Source organism: Hibiscus syriacus, unplaced genomic scaffold, assembly GCF_006381635.1.
Source record: "Hibiscus syriacus cultivar Baekdansim isolate YM2019G1 unplaced genomic scaffold, ASM638163v2 tig00110931_pilon, whole genome shotgun sequence".
In the NCBI taxonomy this organism is placed as follows: domain Eukaryota; kingdom Viridiplantae; phylum Streptophyta; class Magnoliopsida; order Malvales; family Malvaceae; genus Hibiscus; species Hibiscus syriacus.
Window position 1 is genome coordinate 1504601 of NW_024062918.1, and position 21552 is coordinate 1526152.

Sequence of the window (21552 nt, forward strand, 5' to 3'; positions counted from 1 at the left end):
AAGAGCTAATAGACATTTTCTTAACCGACTCGAAATTGTTATCTTAACGATTAAAAAACTATTTTTGTTAGTTTAATTTCAGAAAACATACCCAGACTATAAAAATATTCTATATTGGTCCTTGAATTACAAAACTTTCTGATTAAGTTTTTAAATAAGGTACTTTCATCGGTTCTTTCTTCCATTAATATTTTAATCAAATAATTTTAATTTCGGAAAACATCCCCAAACTATTAATATTTATTTTAATCTTTTTAATAGATTATGTTAGAATCTTAAAATCAAATAATTTAAATCACACTAAAAGTAGGCCAAATATAGGGCACCCAAACTTTTAATTTGGGATATACGGTAATTGAAACTGTCCCCACGAAACTCGTCACACCGGATATAATTTTTTAATGGGCCGTGTCAAGTGGGTCTCATAGCCGGAATAAAATTAATATAATAAAAAATATTTTTTTCGAAATTTTAAAAAAAAAAATTGGAAAAAAATATTTTAATGCCCATGGAACTCGTCACGTCGGTGTGACGAGTTCTAACGACTATTTTCAATTTGAAAAAACTAGTCGTTGGGTAGAGTAGTATAAATAGAGGTTTGGGTTGGATTGATTTTTCGCTTGTAATCAAACATTTTATTGAGAGCAAAAACTTTTGTGTTGAAGAATTTGTGTTGAAATGACCTCAAGAGAAGAAATGTTACGTCTTGATGATCGACTTAACAACGGTAAGTTTAATTTGTTTTATTTCATTTTGTTTTAACAAAATTATTGTATTACTAATAATTATTTATGTAATTGTATTAAATAATTTATTTTCAAATTGTAGCGAGAAGAACGAACCATTCGTCATCAAGGAATGACAAATGAAGAACCATATGAGCGGATGGTGATATATATTTCGCAATCCGAATTATATGGAGCGACGTTTCTTTGTGGATTTAAGGTGATGTCGGCATTGATTGAGCGTTGGAGGCCCGAAACGCATACGTTTCATTTACCTTATAGTGAAGTGACGATAACTTTGGAAGATGTCACTTATCAACTTGATGTTCCGATTAATGGTATGTCATTGATGCTTCGCAACACTTATAAGGTAAATAATGTTATTTCAAATTTATTGGGAAAAATTTAGGATTGATTTGGCTAACGTTGTTTATGGGTTTCACAACACCAACTAAGTTATTCTTCAGATGAAGAGTGGGAAAAGGATCAATAAAGTACATAGTTAAGGATCATAAGAATAATAAAATGAAAATGAAAGAGGAGAATAAGAGGATGTATGAAGATTTACCAAAGCGGCGTAGCAAACGACTAATTGAGAGGGAAGAACAAATAAAAAGAAGTATAGAAATTGAGAAGAAAAAAATGAAGGAAGATCAAAATATTGAGAGATGTAAAAAAATTAAAAAATGACATATGTTCAAATATTCATTTGTATGGTTTTAGTTTATGTATGACGTTGTCTTTATTAATTAATTATTGTCTCATTACAATTCAAAATTTTATTTATCATTAAAATGGGATGTTATAGTTATCAAAATGATAACTAAGGGTTTATTTAAAAATTACAAAGGTTGTACCGATAATAATTGAATAACTAGGGGTTTTCCAAAGGTTACTCTTGATCCTTGAAAAAGAAAGAACAAATTTTACTAATAGTTTGGAACTAGGGGTTTTACAGTACATAATATTTTGTAACGCCTATTTTAGCGTCCAACTCAAAATTTTAGAAGATGTGGACAATGTTTTCTGTTATGACCTTCATCTCTGTAGTGGCCACAAAGTTTGGGTTGACCTGGCTCTATTTGAGGATCATCCATATTGGTATGAATTCGGATAGATTTAGGTCGACCTTGTAACTTCCTATGCAATTGAGGACTTGACAACAATTCCTCATAAATTGTGCATGTACGCCAGTATGTTTCATTCGGGAGGTATTTAAAGTCACAAATGTAAATATTGTGCATAATGTGCAAGCTATAACATTTATCAGCATATAAGTATGGGTCAACGTTGATGTGCATACATGCAACAACAACGTGAGCACATGGGAACCTAAAAGCTTGAAATCGACCACAATCACACTATATTCTATTCAGATTACCAGTGTATGTTGTAGAATTAACTCACTCATGTGGTTGAACTAGTTCTTGGACAACGGAATCATAATCAAATCTGGAAAAATTGTGGACAAACATTGATGTCGCATGTGTTTGATTTTTTTTTTTTTTTGCATTGCCTTCTCTAAATTTGGAGCCTAATTTCTTTCATCATTGATCATGGCATCAATTTGTGCATTTTTTTCTGCCCATACTTTACCCAACCTAAAGTAAGTCTCCCTAACAATATTTGCTATCCGGAGATGTCAAGTCCCTTTCAGCACTGAGTTGATATATTCAGCAAGGTTGGTAGTTATATGGTTGTAACGTCGACCCTCAGCATCATATGCTTGTGACCATCTCTCCCTTGGTATTTCAACTGCGAACTCATACACATCATCTCCGTATTTTCTCAAATTTTCAAGTCATGCACGGAAGTTTGGTTGGAGTAAAGCATACCCTAAAAAGCAGTAAATTAAATGTTATTGAAAAAAAACATTAATGAAGTAGAAATAATTAATGACAAATGCTAAGGTACTTACCCATGTTGATAATCTCCTTTTCGATCTTTTTTTGCTTAAACATATTCATTGCATTCGACGCGATATGACGTATACAATATGTAGGATATGCGTGCGGTGGCGTCTATATATTTTTGGGTCACCAATTGTGCTTAACAACCCAAGCGACCGATCTGAGATTATGCAAACCCTTTCTTGAGTGACAACATGGAAACATAAGTTTGAGAGAAAGAAATTCCAAGTGTGGAAAATATTTTTGTCTCCATCTTGTGCAACGACTATCATCAAGACGTGTCTGTAGAGCCCATACAGAAAAGTGTCATCAACTTGAATCATTTATTTGCAAAATCTAATCCCTTCAATAGATGACTTAAAAGCCCAGAACAAGCCACAAAAAATTCTCTTCCCGAGGATAACATCTCCCTCAAGCGTGACTGCAGGATGAGTATAATACCTAACAATGGTTCCAGGGATGAAAATTTTCATTTCTTGCAGCAGACATGGTAGCTCATTATATGACTGATCTCAATCATTATACAATAAGGTCATTGCTTTTCGTTTAGCCATCCATGCCTTGTAATAAGTCGAAATGTAACCAAATGTATTCTGAATAGATGTCACTGATACAGAAACGAGCACACTTAGATTTTTTTCCATCAACAACTTCACATAAGAACATATGGCGTCCGAATCTAAATGTTTGTGGTCTTGTGTCAAGGAGGTCATTGTACATGTGTGCTCTGCATTGAACCTTGTGACTTCCCACAACATATTCCGTTGTAGGTATGATACCCGTATCCTCCATTTACAACCAACATCATGGTGTATACACCTTACAAAATAAGTCTTTTGATCCGACTCCACGACATAGAATTGAAGATGAGCTTTGATGCATTACTCATTGATTTCTAGTTGTGCCTCTTTTTTTGTTTCAAACTGAGACTCAATAGCCAACTCAGATGATCACTCGTCTGAAGAATCCCAGTGGGCAGCAGCACATAACTCTGGCATATCAAATATTTCAGTATTCCGCATAGCATCGTAGTTAATGTCATGCATTGCAACTACATGATGATACCGAGGCAAATCATAGTGAGGCATTTCAAGTTGAGGGTCTGTCATTTCCCAAACATTTGGAGAATTCTGCAATCCTTGACATCGTGAAATAGATGCATCCCATACATCAGCCTCAACATCTAAACATTGTCCCTCTGAAGCAACCTTAAAAAATTGGACTCGTCAACTAATGGTGTGTCGTCATCGTCTACCAACAGAACAATATCTTCATCATCCTCGCTAAATTCAGCAAGGCTTTCACCGAACCGTCCAACAAGGTTATCATCATCATAACTTGTATGTAGTTCAGAGGGTCATGCTTCTTCTGTTCTTCAAGTTGGTACTGATGATGTCGGAATATAATTTGCATTCGTGGTTTTAATGTACATATCCACCATATTATTATTTGATGATTGATGAAGTCCAACCATAACAGCAACATCGTCGTCGTCATCAAGCTGAACTTTTCCATATGTCATTGGATTTGAGGAGATCAGGTGCCGATAACTTAAACATGAAACAAAAGTGTTGAAAACATTTTGATATTTCGATATAACAAATTAAGTTAAATGAATTTTAAGATTTTCCAAATGATTTTCTAAGTATATTAGATATAACTATTCGAATATCAAAACATTACTCAAAATATTTCAAAAATCATTTTTAATCCTTACTCAAGTGTAAAATTAAGTTTTAATCTTAAAACAATCTCAAAATAATTTTACAAAGTATTTTGAACCATTTCAAAGCCAAAAATTCCAGATTGCTCAGAGGGAACCGATTCCCCCCCAAGGGGTACCGATTCCCCCCTTGTATAAGGGTCGAAATATTTGAATTTTATACTTAGGGAACCGATTCCCCATAGGGGGTACCGATTCCCCCCACACTCTAAGCTGTTTTATTAATTGTTTTCACACTAAAATGGCTATATGATCTTCACTAATCATCCCCAACATTCAGAAATGATTCAAGGTGTATTTAAACAAGTTCTGAAGCCTTTGATCGATAAGAAATCATAGAGAAACAAGAGAGAAAGCATCAAACACCAAGTTTGTGCAAATCAAGCCAATTTTCCTTTCAATATTCATTTTTCTTTCAAAGAACACCATTTGTGCTCATTTGTAATTATTTGTGAGTGTTCTTTTCTTGTTCTAGAATTGTGCAAACATCTTACCTTGTGAGGTTTTCCTTGTAAGTTTGCAAATTTGTAATCTCCTCTTTGGGAAAGAGTGTTCTCAAGAATTGGGGTATATTCTTGAGGGTGTTGTAAGGTTATCTCTTTGGCCTCAAAAGAAAGAACAAATTAGTGAATTTGTTGGAAAATCCTTAGTGTGGATAGCTAAGGTAGTGGACATAGACTTTGATTGAGAAAGTCGAACCACTCTAAATCACTGTGCAATTACTTTCAATTTTATGCAAAAGCTTCCACCAAATTTTTAATTGCCAATTCACCCATCTTTTGGCCAATTCTGTCAATCGATTAACTCAATAATTGGCATCAGAGCCTAACTCATTTGAAGGTTTAATCGCCTCTTGAGTCGATTCGGGAAGAGTTATATCGATAATCAAAGTCATCAATGGCCTCCGCTTCAAACTTCGACTCCGGTCTCGATTCGATGCCCGTCAACAAGCCTCTTTTCTTCAATGAAGCTAACTATGCCTATTGGAAGAATATAATGATGTACTTCATTCAAGCAAGTGACATGGGAGCATGGAATGTCGTAGTAGAAGGATACATCAAGCCTCTCACTCATCCATGATTGTGGAGTGAATGATATACAAAAATGTTCCAACTCAACTCCAAAGCCATCCATATCATTTTTTGTGCTCTTGGACCAGATGAATATGGAAGAGTTTCATCGTGTACAACCGTCAAATAAATATGGGACAAACTTCAAGTCACTCATGAAGGTACCGATGAGGTAAATAAATCTAAAATTAGTATTCTAACGCATAGCTATGAAAATTTCAGGATGAAACCAAATGAAGATATCAAAGCTATGACAGATAGATTTTCAACGATTGTCAATGGTCTCAAATCATATGGAGAGATCATTTCAAATGAAAAGCTTGTGAGGAAGTTAGTCTACTCCCTCCCAAAATCGTGGCAATCAAAGAAGACGGCAATCATCGAGTCTAAGGACTTAACGTCCTTAACTCTTGAAGAGCTAATTGGGTCACTCCTCACTCATGAAATGATGCTTGAAGATGAGGTGGACCTTGATAAGATTGAAGAGACACCAAAGGAGAATGAGAGAGAGAAGAAGAACAAAAGATGAGAGTGATTCAGATGAAGATGACGATGACGAGGAAATGGAATTATTTGCCAAACGATTCAGAAAAATGATGAGATCTTACCGAGGAAGAAAATTCAAACGAAATGAAGGCTCAAAAATGAACCAAAAGAGAAGGACCAATCATTGCTATGAATGCAAAAAACTGGGGCATGTCAAATATGATTGCCCACAATTGAAGAGAAAGGGCCAATCAAAGAATAAGCACAAGGCTCATGTGGCTACATGGAGCGACGAAGAAGGTTCCGATGAAGAGGAATAAGAAGTAGCAAACTTGTGCTTGATGGCATTCGGGGAAGATTCTAAGGTAACCTCTAACTCATCTGATTTTGATGATTTATCCTATGATGAGCTATTAGAGGAATATAATGGGTTGGATTCGGATTATGAGAAATTGTTTTTTAATGGGTTGGATTCGGATTATGAGAAATTGTTTTTAAAATATAAAATGATGTTTCAAAATTAAAAAATGAAAATAAGCTCATATCCAAAACCAACAACGATCTTGAAAGTAAGATCAAAGATTTGTAAATCAAACTACAAGAGTTTTAAAAGAAAAATTTAGATTTGCAAAATTTACTTTCAAAGGTCAATGATGATCATCAAAAGAAAATTGATGATCTTAAAACTTCTTTTGATAAATTTGGAACAAAACGTTTTGAATGTGGAGAAAATTCTAAATCCAACTTTGTTAAAAAAAGTTTTAAAAACTACAATCATAGAGGTCCCCAAAGAACCTCTAATGGAAAAATCGTTAGAAGTATATGAGTTCCTAAAGAACTCATTACTAATAAAGATAAGGATATCCTACACAAATGGATACCTAAGGGGACTAGAATTTTGGAAACTAATGAATATGGACCCAAAAGAATTTGGGTACCAAAAATTAGAAATTAATCTATGATTGTAGGAAAAGGAGCATTGCTACAAGGCACGGGAAACAAATTCAAACTCATGGTACCTTGATAGTGGATGCTCAAGACACATGACCGGAGACAAAAGCCGGTTCATTAAGCTTAACGCCAAAAATGGAGGAGAAGTGACTTTTGGTGATGATTCAAAAGGTCACATTGAAGGTATTGGTACTATTGACAATACCTCTTCCATACAAATTAAGAATGTTTTATATGTTAATGGATTAAAGCATAATCTATTAAGTATTAGTCAATTTTGTGATAAGGGATTCAATGTCATGTTTGATATTAATGGTTGTAAAGTCATTGACATTGCATCTAATCAGATTATGCTTGTTGGTCATAGAATAAGAAACATATACATGGTGCATTTAGATTCTATTGATATGACTAATTTGTGCCTAGTTGCTAAGGATGAACATGATAGTTGGTTATGGAATAAGAGACTAGGACATGCTAGTATGAGTGTTTTGCAACGACTAATTCAAGGTTATTTAGTTCGAGGGTTGCCTAAGCTTAAATTTGATAATGATAAAATCTGTGATGCTTGTGCTAAAGGAAAACAAAAGCGAATTTATTTTAAATCCATTAATGATGTATCAACTAGTAGAGTATTACAATTGATCCATATAGATCTTTTTGGACCAACTAGGACTACTAGCTTGGGTGGAAAACAATATGCATTTGTCTTGGTAGATGACTATTCTAGATATACTTGGGTTCTATTTTTAAGTACTAAAGATGAATCATTAGAACAATTCATCACGTTTTCAAAAGTAATCCAAAATGAAAAAGGTTACTCTATAACTAGTGTTAGGAGTGATCATGGAACTGAATTTGAAAATCTTGGATTTACTGAATTTTGTAACTCTAACGGTATTAGCCATAATTTTTCAGCGCCTAGAACCCCTCAACAAAATGGAGTTGTTGAGAGGAAAAATCAAACTTTAGAAGAAATGGCTAGAACCATGCTTTGTGAAAATAATTTGCCAAAATATTTTTGGGCGGAAGCCACAAATACCGCTTGTTATTTTATAAATCGAGTAATGATTAGGCCAATTTTAAAGAAAACTCCATATTAAATTTTCAAAAATAAAAAGCCTAACATTAGCTATTTTTATCCTGTTGGATGTAAATATTTTGTTTTAAACAACAGTAAAGAGAACCTTGACAAATTTGATGCTAAAAGTGATGAAGGAATTTTTCTGGGTTATTCCTTAAATTTTAAAGCTTATCGAGTATTTAATAAAAGAACTTTAGTTGTAGAAGAGTCTATACATGTTGTTTTCGATGATAATCCCCTTCCGAGGAAGGACTCTTGTATGAATGATGATGTAGGTGTTATAAATACAAATGATGCTAGACATGAAATTGGAGAACCATCATCAAAGGAAGAAACAAAAAATGAGGAAACTCATGATCCTTTTGAGAATCCAACCATTGAAGAAAGGGAAGTATCTTATCCAAGAGAGTACAACTATGTCAAGGATGGTGAAATTATAGGTAATCCATCCAAAGAGGTAACAATTCGATCTTCTCTTAGAAATATTTGTAATTATGTTGCATTTATCTCATGCATAGAGCCTAAGAATATTAAAGAAGCATTAAATGATGAACATTGGATTATGGCTATGCAAGAAGAGTTAAATCAATTTGAGAGAAGTAAAGTATGAACATTAGTTGAAAGGCCTAGTAATAAATCTACTGTAGGTACTAGATGGGTATTTAGGAATAAGCTTGATGAGAGTGGTAATATAGTGAGAAATAAGGCTAGACTTGTTGCTCAAGGGTATACTCAAGAAGAGAGCATAGATTATGATGAAACATACGCTCCCGTAGCTAGGATGGAAGCAATTAAAATGTTATTAGCATTTGCATGTTTTCATGAATTTAAATTATATCAAATGGATGTTAAAAGTACATTTTTAAATGGTTTTATAAAGGAAGAAGTGTATGTGGAACAACCTCCAGGTTTTGAAGATTCAAAATTTCTGGACCATGTTCTTAAATTGACAAAAGCTCTTTATGGTTTAAAACAAGCTCCTAGAGCTTGGTATGAAAGATTGTCAAATTTTTTAATTGAAAAAGGTTTTTCAAAAGGGAAGGTTGACACTATATTGTTTTTAAAGCATAAAGGTAAAGATTTATTAGTAGTTCAAATTTATGTTGATGATATAATATTTGGTTCTACTAATAATTTTCTTTGCCAAGAATTTTCTAAGCTAATGCAAAGTGAGTTTGAGATGAGCATGATGGGGGAGCTCTCATTTTTCTTGGGACTCCAAATCAAGCAAAGAAAAGATGACATCTTCATCAATCAAGCTAAGTACGTCAAAGATATTCTCAAGAAGTTTGGACTGGAAAATGGCAAACCTCATGACACTCTAATGAGCTCTTCAACAAAGCTTGACTTAGATGAAGGAGGTAAATGATTGGATCTCTACTTTATCTAACTGCAAGTAGACCGGACATTATGTTTAGTGTTTGCTTATGTGCTAGATTTCAATCATGCCCTAAGGAATCACATTTACTAACTGTTAAGAGAATCTTTAGATACCTTAAAGACACTCCTAGTTTAGGACTTTGGTATACTAGAGACTCTAGTTTTAGCTTGCATGCTTTTTCTGATGCGGATTATGGAGGATGCAAATTAGATAGGAAAAACACCTCCGGTACTTGCCAATTCCTTGGAAATATGCTGATTTCTTGGTTTTCAAAGAAACAAAATTGTGTTGCATTATCTACCACTGAAGCCGAATACATTTCAGTTGGTAGTTGTTGTGCACAAGTTTTATGGATGAAACAACAACTTTTTGATTATGGAATTGAAGTTGGTACCATTCCTATCAAGTGTGACAATACTAGTGTTATTTGTCTCACTAAAAATCCCATCCAACACTCTAGAACTAAGCACATTGAAATAAGACATCACTTCATTAGAGACCATATCACTAAGGAAGATGTAGTTCTAGAATTTGTTGATACTTTGCACCAATTAGCGGATATCTTCACAAAACCTTTAGACAAGGAAAGATTTTGGACACTTAGGAGAGAATTAGGTTTGACCAACCTATCTTCACTTAGTGTTTAAAATAATTTTAGCACTTTTAAGAATAAATGAAAAATGCTTATAATAGTAATTTTTGATTGCATTCATTGCTATTAGTTAGGGGGAGTTTTATGATTCTTGATGAAAAATTAATTTTATGTTCAAATATCATTTAAAGATTAATTTAATTGTTTGAACATGATTAATTTTTAATATATGAGTTGCCAATACCACTAGAGGAAATTAATTTAGCATTTTGGGTGTTTAAAATCAGATTTTAGCATTTTGGTGCAGAGGAAATCGATCCCCCCATGAGGGTACCGATTCCCCCTTTGAAGGGGAACCGATTCCCCCCATAGGGGAATCGATACCCCCTGGGGTTCTGGATATACAAGGGAAGAACCCTTCAAAACTTCAAACCCTCTTCTCTTCTCTTCCTTACCGCCTATCACTCCTCTACTCTCTCAAATCTCCATTTTTGCCTTAAATCAACGTTCTTAATTGGAATTCACTTCAAATATCATCTTCTAAACCTGTTGGAATCATCAAAAATGTGCAAACTTCATCTAATCTCACTCAAATCCGAAATCCTTCAAGGTATTTTTCCAAAACTTCTATTTCATCAATTTATGAACATATAACTAGTTTTAATTAGTTCTAGGATGAACTTTAGATCGGGCATTGAGTGTTTAGTGATTAGAAACTAGATATCACAATTAATTTCATCAAAAACACAAGAATTTTCTAATTTTTTTTAATTTTCGAAAAAAAATTGTGTTGCTTTTCAAACTATTGTGTTTTGATTGAATTATGTTGTTGTTATGAAAACTATACATATATTGTTTCTCAAACCCGTATTTTTCAAAAGTTTTCAAAAACTTTGCCCATTAGGATTGATTTAGAGAACCTTGAAATATTGAGGACTCAATTGAGTTTTGGGATTGATTGAATTGCATACATGTGTTTTCAAAATTGTAGGTTATCCATTCTATTATGATTTCCTAAACCATGTCCAATCCTAAACGTGCTAGGTCATCATCTAGTCGCTCACACCGTCAACCAAATCCACCTCAAAATCCTCAAAATCCAATTCCTAATCCTAATCCCATTGATCCTAATTTGACTATCCAAAATTCGTGCTTCAATCATCTTGGTCCTAGAAATCATCGTTTTTGGTATTATCAATATTTCGACTCTTACAAAATTAGAGAATAACGTATTCCTTCTCGTCAAGCTATGTTAGATATTAATTTTAAATATCTTCCTCTTTTACAAGAGTGGAAAATTGACAAACTTTTTTATCTTGAACCCATTGTCTACCATCAACTTGTTCATATTTTCTATTCTAATGCCGTTTGTGTTAAAAACCAAACTGAAACCGAAACCATAGGAATTCGTTCCTACCTCCTAGGACAATTCTTATATATTGACTCGACTTACATAGCCAATACATTCGGATTAGATAATGATAGTATTTCAAATGAAAAACAAATCTTAGGATCTCGTTATAAAAGAAGGGATAGTGCAAGTGTCTTATACCTTCATGAACGTTTTCTTCATCTAATGATTTCTTGGTGGTTTCGACCATCCGGAGGTCGTTATTCTACTCTTAGAGCCTTAGATATTTGGTGGTTACATTGTTTCGAAAACAATATTAAAATAAACCTACCTCAGATTATTTTTACTGAAATTGTTGAAACCGTAAATCTTATTCCTAACAAGAAACTATGTTCATCTCTAGTTTACGGTTGCATTTTGAGTAATATGTTTTCCAAAGCTGGGCTTAGAGTCGGTCTAGATGTCGTTTTCCCCTTAAGAAACAAATTAATCTTCTTTCCTTAACGAGAGCGGGATTGATAAAGGATAAGGAAACCGGTGAATATGTTCGATCCTCTGCAAATACTCCGAGAGCTAGTTCTTCACGAGCTCCACCAGAAGCTGATGACGATCTCGAGCTTGAGCAATTAATGCGAGACATCGATGAAGCCGAAGATGAGCCTGAGCAGCCCGAGGAGCAAGCACAACAAACGCATCAAATGCCTCCATATTTTCAATCATTTATGGAGACATTTGATTTCCGATATGCTACCATGGATTCACACTTTACTTTTATAGAGTCTCATTTATCAACAATGGGAGCTCAACAATTAGAAAATCTTCGGGAGAGCGTGCAAACAACGAAGCAACCAACGCGCGTATTAATGAACTCACTCACGAAATGGCCCGCTATGCGGGCTCGTTTATTTACTTCATGTTAGATATATGACCAATTTTGCCATGTCACATTAATTATGAATATTGATTATGAAACTAATGGCTAACGTTTCTCTTGCTTGTGATCTTAGCAGCTTATACTATATATAATCAATTGGCTAAATGATTTCAAAACCTTGTTTAAATTCTTTAAAATGTCTTTTTGATTTAACAAAAAGGGGGAGAAGTGTTAAATGTGTTTTAAATTTAAATGATAAATGGGAGAAGTGTTAAAGTAAGGGGAGTAATTTCAAAACTTGATTTCAAAATCTTAAAATTACTAAAATGTTTTATTATATCAAAATGGGGGAGATTGTTGAAAACATTTTGATATTTCGATATAACAAATTAAGTTAAATGAATTTTAAGATTTTCCAAATGATTTTCTAAGTATATTCGATATAACTATTCGAATATCAAAACATTACTCCAAATCTTTTAAAAATCATTTTTAATCCTTACTCAAGTGTAAAATTAAGTTTTAATCTTAAAACAATCTCAAAATAATTTTACAATGTATTTCGAACCATTTCAAAGCCAAAAATTCCAGATTGCTCGGAGGGAACCGATTCCCCCTGAATGGTTTGGCTCCGAGAATTTCAGTATGCTCGGAGGGAACCGATTCCCCCCCAGGGGGTACCGATTCCCCCCTTGTATAACGGTCGAAATATTTGAATTTTACACTTAGGGAACCGATTCCCCATAGGGGGTACCGATTCCCCCACGCTCCAAGCTATTTTATTAATTGTTTTCACACTAAAACGGCTATATGATCTTCACTAATCATCCTCAACGTTCAGAAGTGATTCAAGGTGTATTTAAACAAGTTCTAAAGCCTTTGATCGATAAGAAATCATAGAGAAACAAGAGAGAAAGCATCAAACACCAAGTTTGTGCAAATCAAGCCAATTTTCCTTTCAATATTCATTTTGCTTTCAAAGAACACCATTTGTGCTCATTTGTAATTATTTGTGAGTGTTCTTTTCTTGTTCTAGAATTGTGCAAACATCTTACCTTGTGAGGTTTTCCTTGTAAGTTTACAAATTTGTAATCTTCTCTTTGGGAAAGAGTGTTCTCAAGAATTTGGGTATATTCTTGAGGGTGTTGTAAGGTTATCTCTTTGGCCTCAAAAGAAAGAACAAATTAGTGAATTTGTTGGAAAATCCTTAGTGTGGATAGCTAAGGTAGTGGACGTAGACTTTGATTGAGAAAGTCGAACCACTCTAAATCGCTGTGCAATTACTTTTAATTTTCTACAAAAGCTTCCACCAAATTTTTAATTGCCAATTCACCACCCTCTTGGCCAATTCCGTCAATCGATTAACTCAACAAAAAGCTCCAAGTTTTCTCTCAATTTTTTGCTTTCATTTGGCGATGAGATACATCTACAGGGAACATCATATTGATCGGCTTTTCTGACTTAAACACAACACCAACATCAGTTTTTAGAATTTCGCCATTATAATGGACAACTGTGAAGAATTCGTTGCTCATTGTTTGAAATGTTTTTGGTTAGATAAAAGGAGTTTGTTGCGTAAGAGATTGAAGATGAAAGGAGTGTATTATGTAAGAGATTAAAGACGATGTGCACAACTTAAAGGGAAGACATATTTTTTCCCGTTGGAACTCGTCACATCATCTTGACGAGTTCCATTAAATTTTTAAAAAAAAATCGACTATTGAACAATAGTCAATCCAACGGTCAAAAAAGTCAAAATTATACATGTTGGAACTAATCACACTAACATGACGAGTTTCATGGGCATTAAAATATTTTTTTAATTTTCTTTTAAAATTTTTAAAAAAATATTTTTTTATTATGACTCAATATATATTAAATTTATTCCTACTGTGGGGTTCACCTGGTACGACCCATTAAAAAAATATATCTCATGGCGTGACGAGTTCTATGGAGACTGTTGCAATTGTCGTAAATCCCAAATTAAAAGTTTAGGTACCTTATTGGGCCAAATAATGTTACCGGTGGATTATTTGCTCAGTTTAACCCTAAAAATATAATTTAACATGAATATAAAATATAATTTGAATTAAAAAAATATTTTGTAATATCTAATAGTTAATAATAAAAATAAAATAATTTTAAAGTTAATTTAATAACATAAAAAATGATGAAGGATTATTTTTATCGACTAAAATATCATTTAAAATTTTAGTTACATATACTGTTTGATCATACATTATTAATCATTAATATTCAATTTATTATTTGATTAATTTAAACTAAATATTATCAACGTTCATTATAAGCGTAACTTTCTCAATTCAATTTACTTCATTCACATGTCAAGATTCGAATCCTCAATATTATTTAAGAGATCTAACGATTTATCTTATTAGATCAATTGATTGTTGGCCTCCACATTATACTTCTAATGTTCGAGAATTGTAATTATTAAATATAATTTTTATTTACAATATTAAAATTTAAACCCTTCATCTTGTTTAAAAGATCTAATATCTTATCATACTAGATAAATTTATTATCAGTATACGTACTATATTTTTCATGTTAAGAAAATATCATTTTTAGAAATAACTACGAACCATTGATGATGAATTTGAATCATAAAACGAATACAAAGTAATGCCTACTGTATAAAAAACAAAAAAAAACAATTAATTATAACCAATATTATTGGAGAAATAGATTAAAGTTGTTATAGGTTAAGTACACCATATATCTATATTTTGTAATTACAGTTATTTTTATAATACGAGATAAATATAAAATAATATCAATTTAAAAATAAATTTTAACTTTTTAACATTAAAAATTTACATCACCAACATTCTTGGTACTCAAACAAAAGACTTTAAAACAGTGGATGTCTAAGGTACGACATTTTTAATATACGGCTAAAAAAAGACGTTACCAGAAATGTTAATATTGGACACTACCTAAAATATTTAACATTTACGGTAAAGCGTTATCTAAAATATTATTTTTTTACCAGTAATATTAATATTGAGCTCTACCTAAAATGCTATTTTTTTTTATAAAATATTAGGTAGTGAAATTAACATTCCAGTAAGATATTTCATTAACCGTATATTAAAACTACCGTACATCAAAACTACCCTTAAAATAACAATTCATTTATTATTAAAATTACTGTGTTATTACTTGTAATTAAAGTTAAATGTTTTTATTAGTATAGATTGTTATCCATAAATCACTTATTAATTTGTAGTATTTCTCATAATAAAATACAATTAAATTAAAGAATATTAAATAGCCTTCACGAAAACAAGTAGAAACTCTTTACGAAACTGGCAAAATTGAATCTCTGAACGAAGAATTTGAGGGAAAAGAGAAAATCAAGATGAAGGAGCCGCTGCGTAAAACGAAAGTGGTGATAAGGCATCTGCCGCCGTCAGTTACCCAACCGTTTTTCTTTTCTCAAATCGACGAACGTTTCTCTGATCGCTACAATTGGTTCTCCTTCCGCCTCGGCAAGTCCAGGTTAGGGTTTCTAACATCTAGTTCACCCATTCTCTAGTGCCCCTTTAATTTTTTTTATTTCGTTTGTTTTTGGGATTTTTTTCCATTATGTTTTTGTAATTTAGTTCCCTGGGTATCAAATGGAGCATAATTTGTGATTGCACTGTTGGATTTCTATTATGCCGTTGAACGGGGTTTAGAAATTTTTGGTCTTTAGCAGCTGCGGTAAAAGGGTAGGTTGGAATAATTGAAAGTAAAATTTGAAACTAATTTGAGAAGCAAGTTTTTTTTAATGTATTTGTTTTGCTTAGGAGTAGGGTTCTCTTAATGGTGATTTACTTCTTTTCTTAATGGAAACCTGCATAAAATTAACAAGAGATTATCATAATTTGCAAACAGTTAACAGTAAATGCTAGTCGTTTTTGAATGCTTGGGGAAGAACATGGGATTTAACTAAGATGTAATAGAAAGTTATAGAAAATGAAGACAGTTTCGAAAGTTTGATAGCATCTTTTGAACATGATTTTATTTATTTATTTATTTTTCCCTATACTCCATCTTTTGATCCTCATGGATCTTTTTCATTTTTTGTTCTCACTTTGCAGCCATAAACAACAGACTTACTCTCGAGCCTACATAAACTTCAAGAGACCTGAAGATGTCTTTGAGTTTGCTGAATTTTTTGACGGTCATGTATTTGTTAATGAGAAGGGTACGTAACGGCTAAATGTCTGATTCTTTATGATGCTTATATATGATTCTTTCTAAATATGAGAAATGCAACTGTTGTTTCATTTGTTCAATTTGATTGCAATATGTTAATTTATTTGTCCGAGTTTAATTTACCTGTTGGTCCTTCTATTCTAATTTATCATTTTGATTCTCCTTATTCCAGGTACTCAATTTAAGGCCATTGTTGAATATGCTCCTTCACAGCGTGTACCAAATCCTAGCAGTAAAAAGGATGGTCGTGAAGGGACCATTTTCAAAGGTCTTTTTTTAAGAAAGGAGTTTATTGTTAGTCATATTATTTAATGAAAACTTTTGGAACTAACATTGAAGGTCAGTTATAACCAGTTATAACTTGTTATATTGTACTGAATCTTCTTTTTCTTTAATTAACTAGATCCTGATTATCTGGAATTTCTCAAATTGATTGCAAAACCTGTTGAGAATCTTCCTAGTGCTGAGATTCAGTTGGAGAGAAAAGAAGCTGAACAGTCTGGTCAGTTATGTTAGAAGGAATACAAAATTGTGAACTCTATTTACGAGTTGTTGACATCCTAATATGAATGTGATTGATCCCACTTTATTCTTTTTCAGGTGCTCCAAAGGAAACTCCTGTTGTTACACCACTAATGGAATTTGTGCGTCAGAAGCGAGCTGCCAAGAGTGGAACTCAGGTACTTTACCTTGGAAAAGATAACGTTTATATCTTGTTCTTTCCCCTGTTTATATGACATTAAGTCATTGTACTTCCAGTTTTTCATATACTTATTTTTTTAGCTCAACGAGCTTGCACCTATGTGATCGAACTTTATTAAAATATTATGGGCATATTGTCGGCAGTAGTTGCATGGTTTCCTCCTAAATTTCCATTTGAATTATTATAATCCAATTTGACCAGAATTGTCCACGAGATGTCTGTCACACATGCTGCACTCAAATATGTTAAGTAATGCTTCCATGGGTCACTATTTCCTTGGGGTGGAAAAATAAATGAAAATCAATTAATAAGCTGTCCTTCTGTGACCACATTATAGTTTGTTTTGATGACAGGGGTCGATAACTATAAGAAAGGTTGGCAGAAAAATTGCTGCTGCATCTGCAGGCAAGTCTGGATCAAGTAGCAAGCGCTCTGAGAAGAAAAAGGTATCTAAGTCAATAGCTTTCTCATGTAGTTTATTGGTGGATATTTGAGCATATGGTACTTTGCATGTGGGTTTAAACCTTTCGGTACTACCGAAAAATAAGATCTTTGCATTGTGAACTTCTCTTATAAAGTCACCTTACTGGTGAATCAGAGGCCTTTTATTTGTACGAGAGCATAACTTCTACATATCTGGATCGTCTGCTTTATAATTGTGACTCTGTTCTTAGTTGATATTGATTCTTGCTTTCTTCTTGCATGCAAAGATTGTAAGCACTCGTCTTTTTTGGGCACTTGTGGTCAAATAAAATGCCAAAATAGACTGGTTTCTGAAATTTGAAGCACCTTGAAATTTCTTTGGAAATACCTGTAGGATGCTATCTTTAGGTGAATTCCTGTAGGATGTTTTTAATATTTTACAAATCAGCGGATCAAATTTGCATGAGTTTCTTTTTTTCTTAAATATTATATTCATTGCCCCTTTCATATGAAGCAATTTTCAATGATCCTTCCCAATAATCTTGTCTTACACTGTGTGCATGTCCAATCTCTAAAGGTGTATAGTATGTTATTTACTCATTTGATGAAACTTGTTTGATTGGCAGTATATTCTAAAAGACAGTGCAAAAGGTGCAAAAAAGTCCAATTTTTTTGTAGCATCCAAGCAAGAGAACCAATCAGTGACTTCTGTCGCAAAAGAAATAAGAGAGAATGGAACTGGTGAGGGTTTAAACTGTCTTAGCAGAGGTTATGATCCACGTAAAGCTCTGTCAGCATTTATACTGGCTTGTTAGTGTTATCTTTGTGAATATTTGCGAGATACAATTCTAGTGAACAATCCAAGTTATTGATTGTTTTTCACACAAATAAATGACTCATGATGTTCTAGTGTGTGTTACTGGATTAAATTAATATCAATTTCTTGAGTGTTCAAAGTTGTCTGCAAACATGTATCTCTTGTTTGGTCAATAGTCATCTCATTGAATGCTTAACCAGAAGCTTAGCATGTCCTCATGAATGTGTTTTATTGCGAAGCTATTTGAATATGTTTCTGAAAAATGATTTTTTGTATTCTTTATCTATCATGCCAATGCCACCTGCTATTCTGCATTTAATTTAGCTGTGATGACCTGTTATTATTTGGAGATCAGAGACATTATATACCATTTTATAGATGTAGCTGACTCATGTAATACTGATATGCTGCTGCTGCAAGTTTCTTATAGTGCCATAAAAAAGGAATACATTGAAACTTTGTTTATTGGTGCCCCCATGATGGAGAGCTTTAGGTCTACCTGAGTTCATACTTTGGAATACAACTCGTCTCTATATATGATACTTCTGGGTGAAGGTGTGCATAATGCTGAACTTTTTTTTTTCTTACAATCATTTATTATACTGGATAAGTGCAAGAGTCCCCTGTCATTCTATTTGCACTCAGTTTTGATAGTGTGTGCATGGATATGTTTAAATTGATGGTTAATTCTCTCTGGACTTGGGCTTGAATTATTTTCCTTTATTTGACTAGAAGTTGCTGATAGATTAAGTGCCTTAGAATGCAGGTTGTTTTGGTTCTTGGCTTTTCTTTTTTCATTGTGTTTACTTTCCCATGCTTTTGCTTAATAATAAGTTGCGTTGCAGTCTGTGGCATTGATGGTCCTGTGACTGGAATTACTTTTTCAGCGGACTCTGGCAAGAAAAAGATCCTTCTCGTGAAACCAAAAGACCGAGAGGCTCCTAATGTAAGATATTTGCCTTTATTTTGTCTTGTTTCCACTCACTTATGGTGTCCATTGTTATATATTTAAGTTTTATATATACTGGGACGGGTATCATTTTATAGTTGCTTATGGAGATGATTTTTGAATTGGTTCTTTTAATTTTTCGTATGCAAATTATGTTCCTTTTTTAAATTCTCAGGTGCCAGAGGGTGTATCTGAACAGCAGGGTGCATCGTCTCCTGCAGCAAATACACCTGGTTCAACTGCTTCAAGACAGGGTCAAAGACGCAAGGCTGGTGGAAAGTTAATAAGGAGCATACTTTTGAGAAACGAAGCAGTCCAGCCTCAGCAGAAAATTCAAGCCACGAGTCCAGACACAGTAAAAAATCTTCCCCAGCCAACTAATACACGAATGGGTATGAATGGTCATGTTCCTAATGAAATGCCTGCATTGAAATCTGATGGTGATACGAACAGAGTTTCAGATGATAAGTTCATCAAAAAGGGACTTCATGATTCAGGTTCTGGAAGTGAGAAACATGCAAAACAAACAAGAAATAGAGATAAACCTGATCGTGGTGTATGGGCTCCTCGTGCTGATTTTTCACAGTCTAATGAGGAGCGTCTGACACCGTTTGTGTTACAATCAGCACAGTCTTCTCGCAGTTCCATGGAAGGTATTAATGCTTCTTCACATGTATTTCTGGTGTCTTCAAGTGAGGATGGATTTGGGATACAGTGCTTAGATCAAGTTGTTCTATTTGAATTTGCAAGAAGCGTGGCAAGCTAATTTACCTCATTTTCTGCCTATAATCTTCCTGATAGCTAAGGAGAAATGAAATGTGACATAGTTAATAGAAGCATTGGATGTAGTTTTCCGTTGGAAAATGTTTTTAGTCTATCCATAATTGATTGATTCAGTACCGCAGTCGCACATAGAGGTACTAGAATATCATATTGATGATCCCATTCGTGCAGGCTCCAGTCGGCAATTTGGTCGGGGCCCAGCAGCCCATACTATTAAAGATGATAGATCTGTCACATCAAGTGAGGTCAAGCCTTTCAAAAGAGGAGGTCCTACAAGCTCTGGAGCCCATGAGGTGAGCGAATTCTATGATGCATCAGCTGCAAAATCTGTCATCTTTTTGTTCACCTTTGGTTTCATGTTCTTTTCTCTATCGACTTGCAGAAACAAGTTTGGATCCAGAAATCATCCTCAGGTTCTTAGAGAATCTAACTTAAACCGGTAACCCTGTTCTCTATCAATTCCATTTAGATTCTATAATTCGGTCTTTTTCTGGTTTGTGAAACTAATTCATACTATTTACAGGGTTTTGAATCACAACCCCTTTGACCCAATTTCAGGGTTCTCATCTTCCTCCATGTTGCAATGACTTGCATGCGACACATCTATTTGCCTTGTGTTTGCAATAGTTGTATTCTCTAGAATATGTTCTTGATTACTCCTTTACCTGGTACTATATCTTATTGGACAACTTTCAAGAGCAAGCATTGGAGAGCAATCGGATGGTTGCTTGCCTGCTCTGAATTCAGATGTGGTCTACATTGGGAAAAGAGGTGTGACTGGATCAAGTGTATTGCTGATAATCGGTGTTGCTGGAAGGGGAGACTCTGCCGATGATCTTGTGGGTTTTTCTCTTTGTTTATTGTCTTATTGAATGATGCAGTGCATTGTGTTTTGAAGTTTGCTTGGTCATATCTTTTTTATATACTTTGTTAAAAAAAGGTCGTAGTAGGGAAGAAAAAGGTCGTAGATGTTCGAACTCCGAACTTATTGGATGATGCGGTGCGAAGTGGTCATAAATTCATTTTTTTTATAACACAGGTTGTATGTATTCAATATCCTAGGGCTTTTCTTTTCACAAGAAGTGGTTTAGGTTGGAAATCAAATACTTGGATTTGGATGTTAGTGTCGGATGCAAGCATGTTTAAATTTTAAAATGTTTAATATATTTCAAGGTTTCTTGAAGCATTGTCTTTTTGTACTCGGGTACTGGTACGGGTATGGGTCACATATGATATAGTATACGGACACTTTTAAGGAAAGGACCTTAAAGTGAAGGGTTGTACTGCATGTTGTTTGCCTTACAAGACAATGGCAATAGATCTAGTAATATTTGATATATAGTTTATTCAAAGAAAACATGTTTTATTTGAAAAAAGAGATGAAATTGAAAAAACATGATGCTATAATAATTATCTTTAAATATAAAGAAGATAATTATATTATTATTATTATTTACAAAATTAGATCCGATTTAATTTGAAATTGATTGTTTAAATTAACTT

The 21552-nt window shown here is 33.6% G+C and overlaps 1 protein-coding gene across 3 annotated transcripts; it reads left to right on the forward strand.

Moving 5' to 3' along the window:
* Positions 1-15463: 15463 nt before the first annotated feature.
* On the forward strand, positions 15464-21105 carry LOC120146691 (regulator of nonsense transcripts UPF3-like). Of its 3 annotated transcripts, none has more exons than XM_039160189.1 (12): positions 15464-15672; positions 16257-16363; positions 16547-16642; positions 16778-16876; positions 16975-17054; positions 17431-17523; positions 18127-18241; positions 19163-19263; positions 19442-19919; positions 20221-20342; positions 20432-20488; positions 20572-21105. In XM_039160189.1, the coding sequence occupies exons 1-11, from the start codon at positions 15533-15535 to the stop codon at positions 20468-20470; spliced, it is 1470 nt and encodes a 489-aa protein (XP_039016120.1). In that variant the 5' UTR covers positions 15464-15532; the 3' UTR covers positions 20471-20488; positions 20572-21105. The 3 variants fall into 3 exon arrangements, with proteins under 3 accessions (XP_039016120.1, XP_039016122.1, XP_039016121.1); XM_039160190.1 differs by having other exon boundaries at positions 15466-15672; positions 19442-19658; positions 19764-19919; positions 20432-21105; XM_039160191.1 differs by lacking the exons at positions 20432-20488; positions 20572-21105 and adding an exon at positions 20064-20111 and having other exon boundaries at positions 15465-15672.
* The last annotated feature ends 447 nt before the right edge of the window (positions 21106-21552 follow it).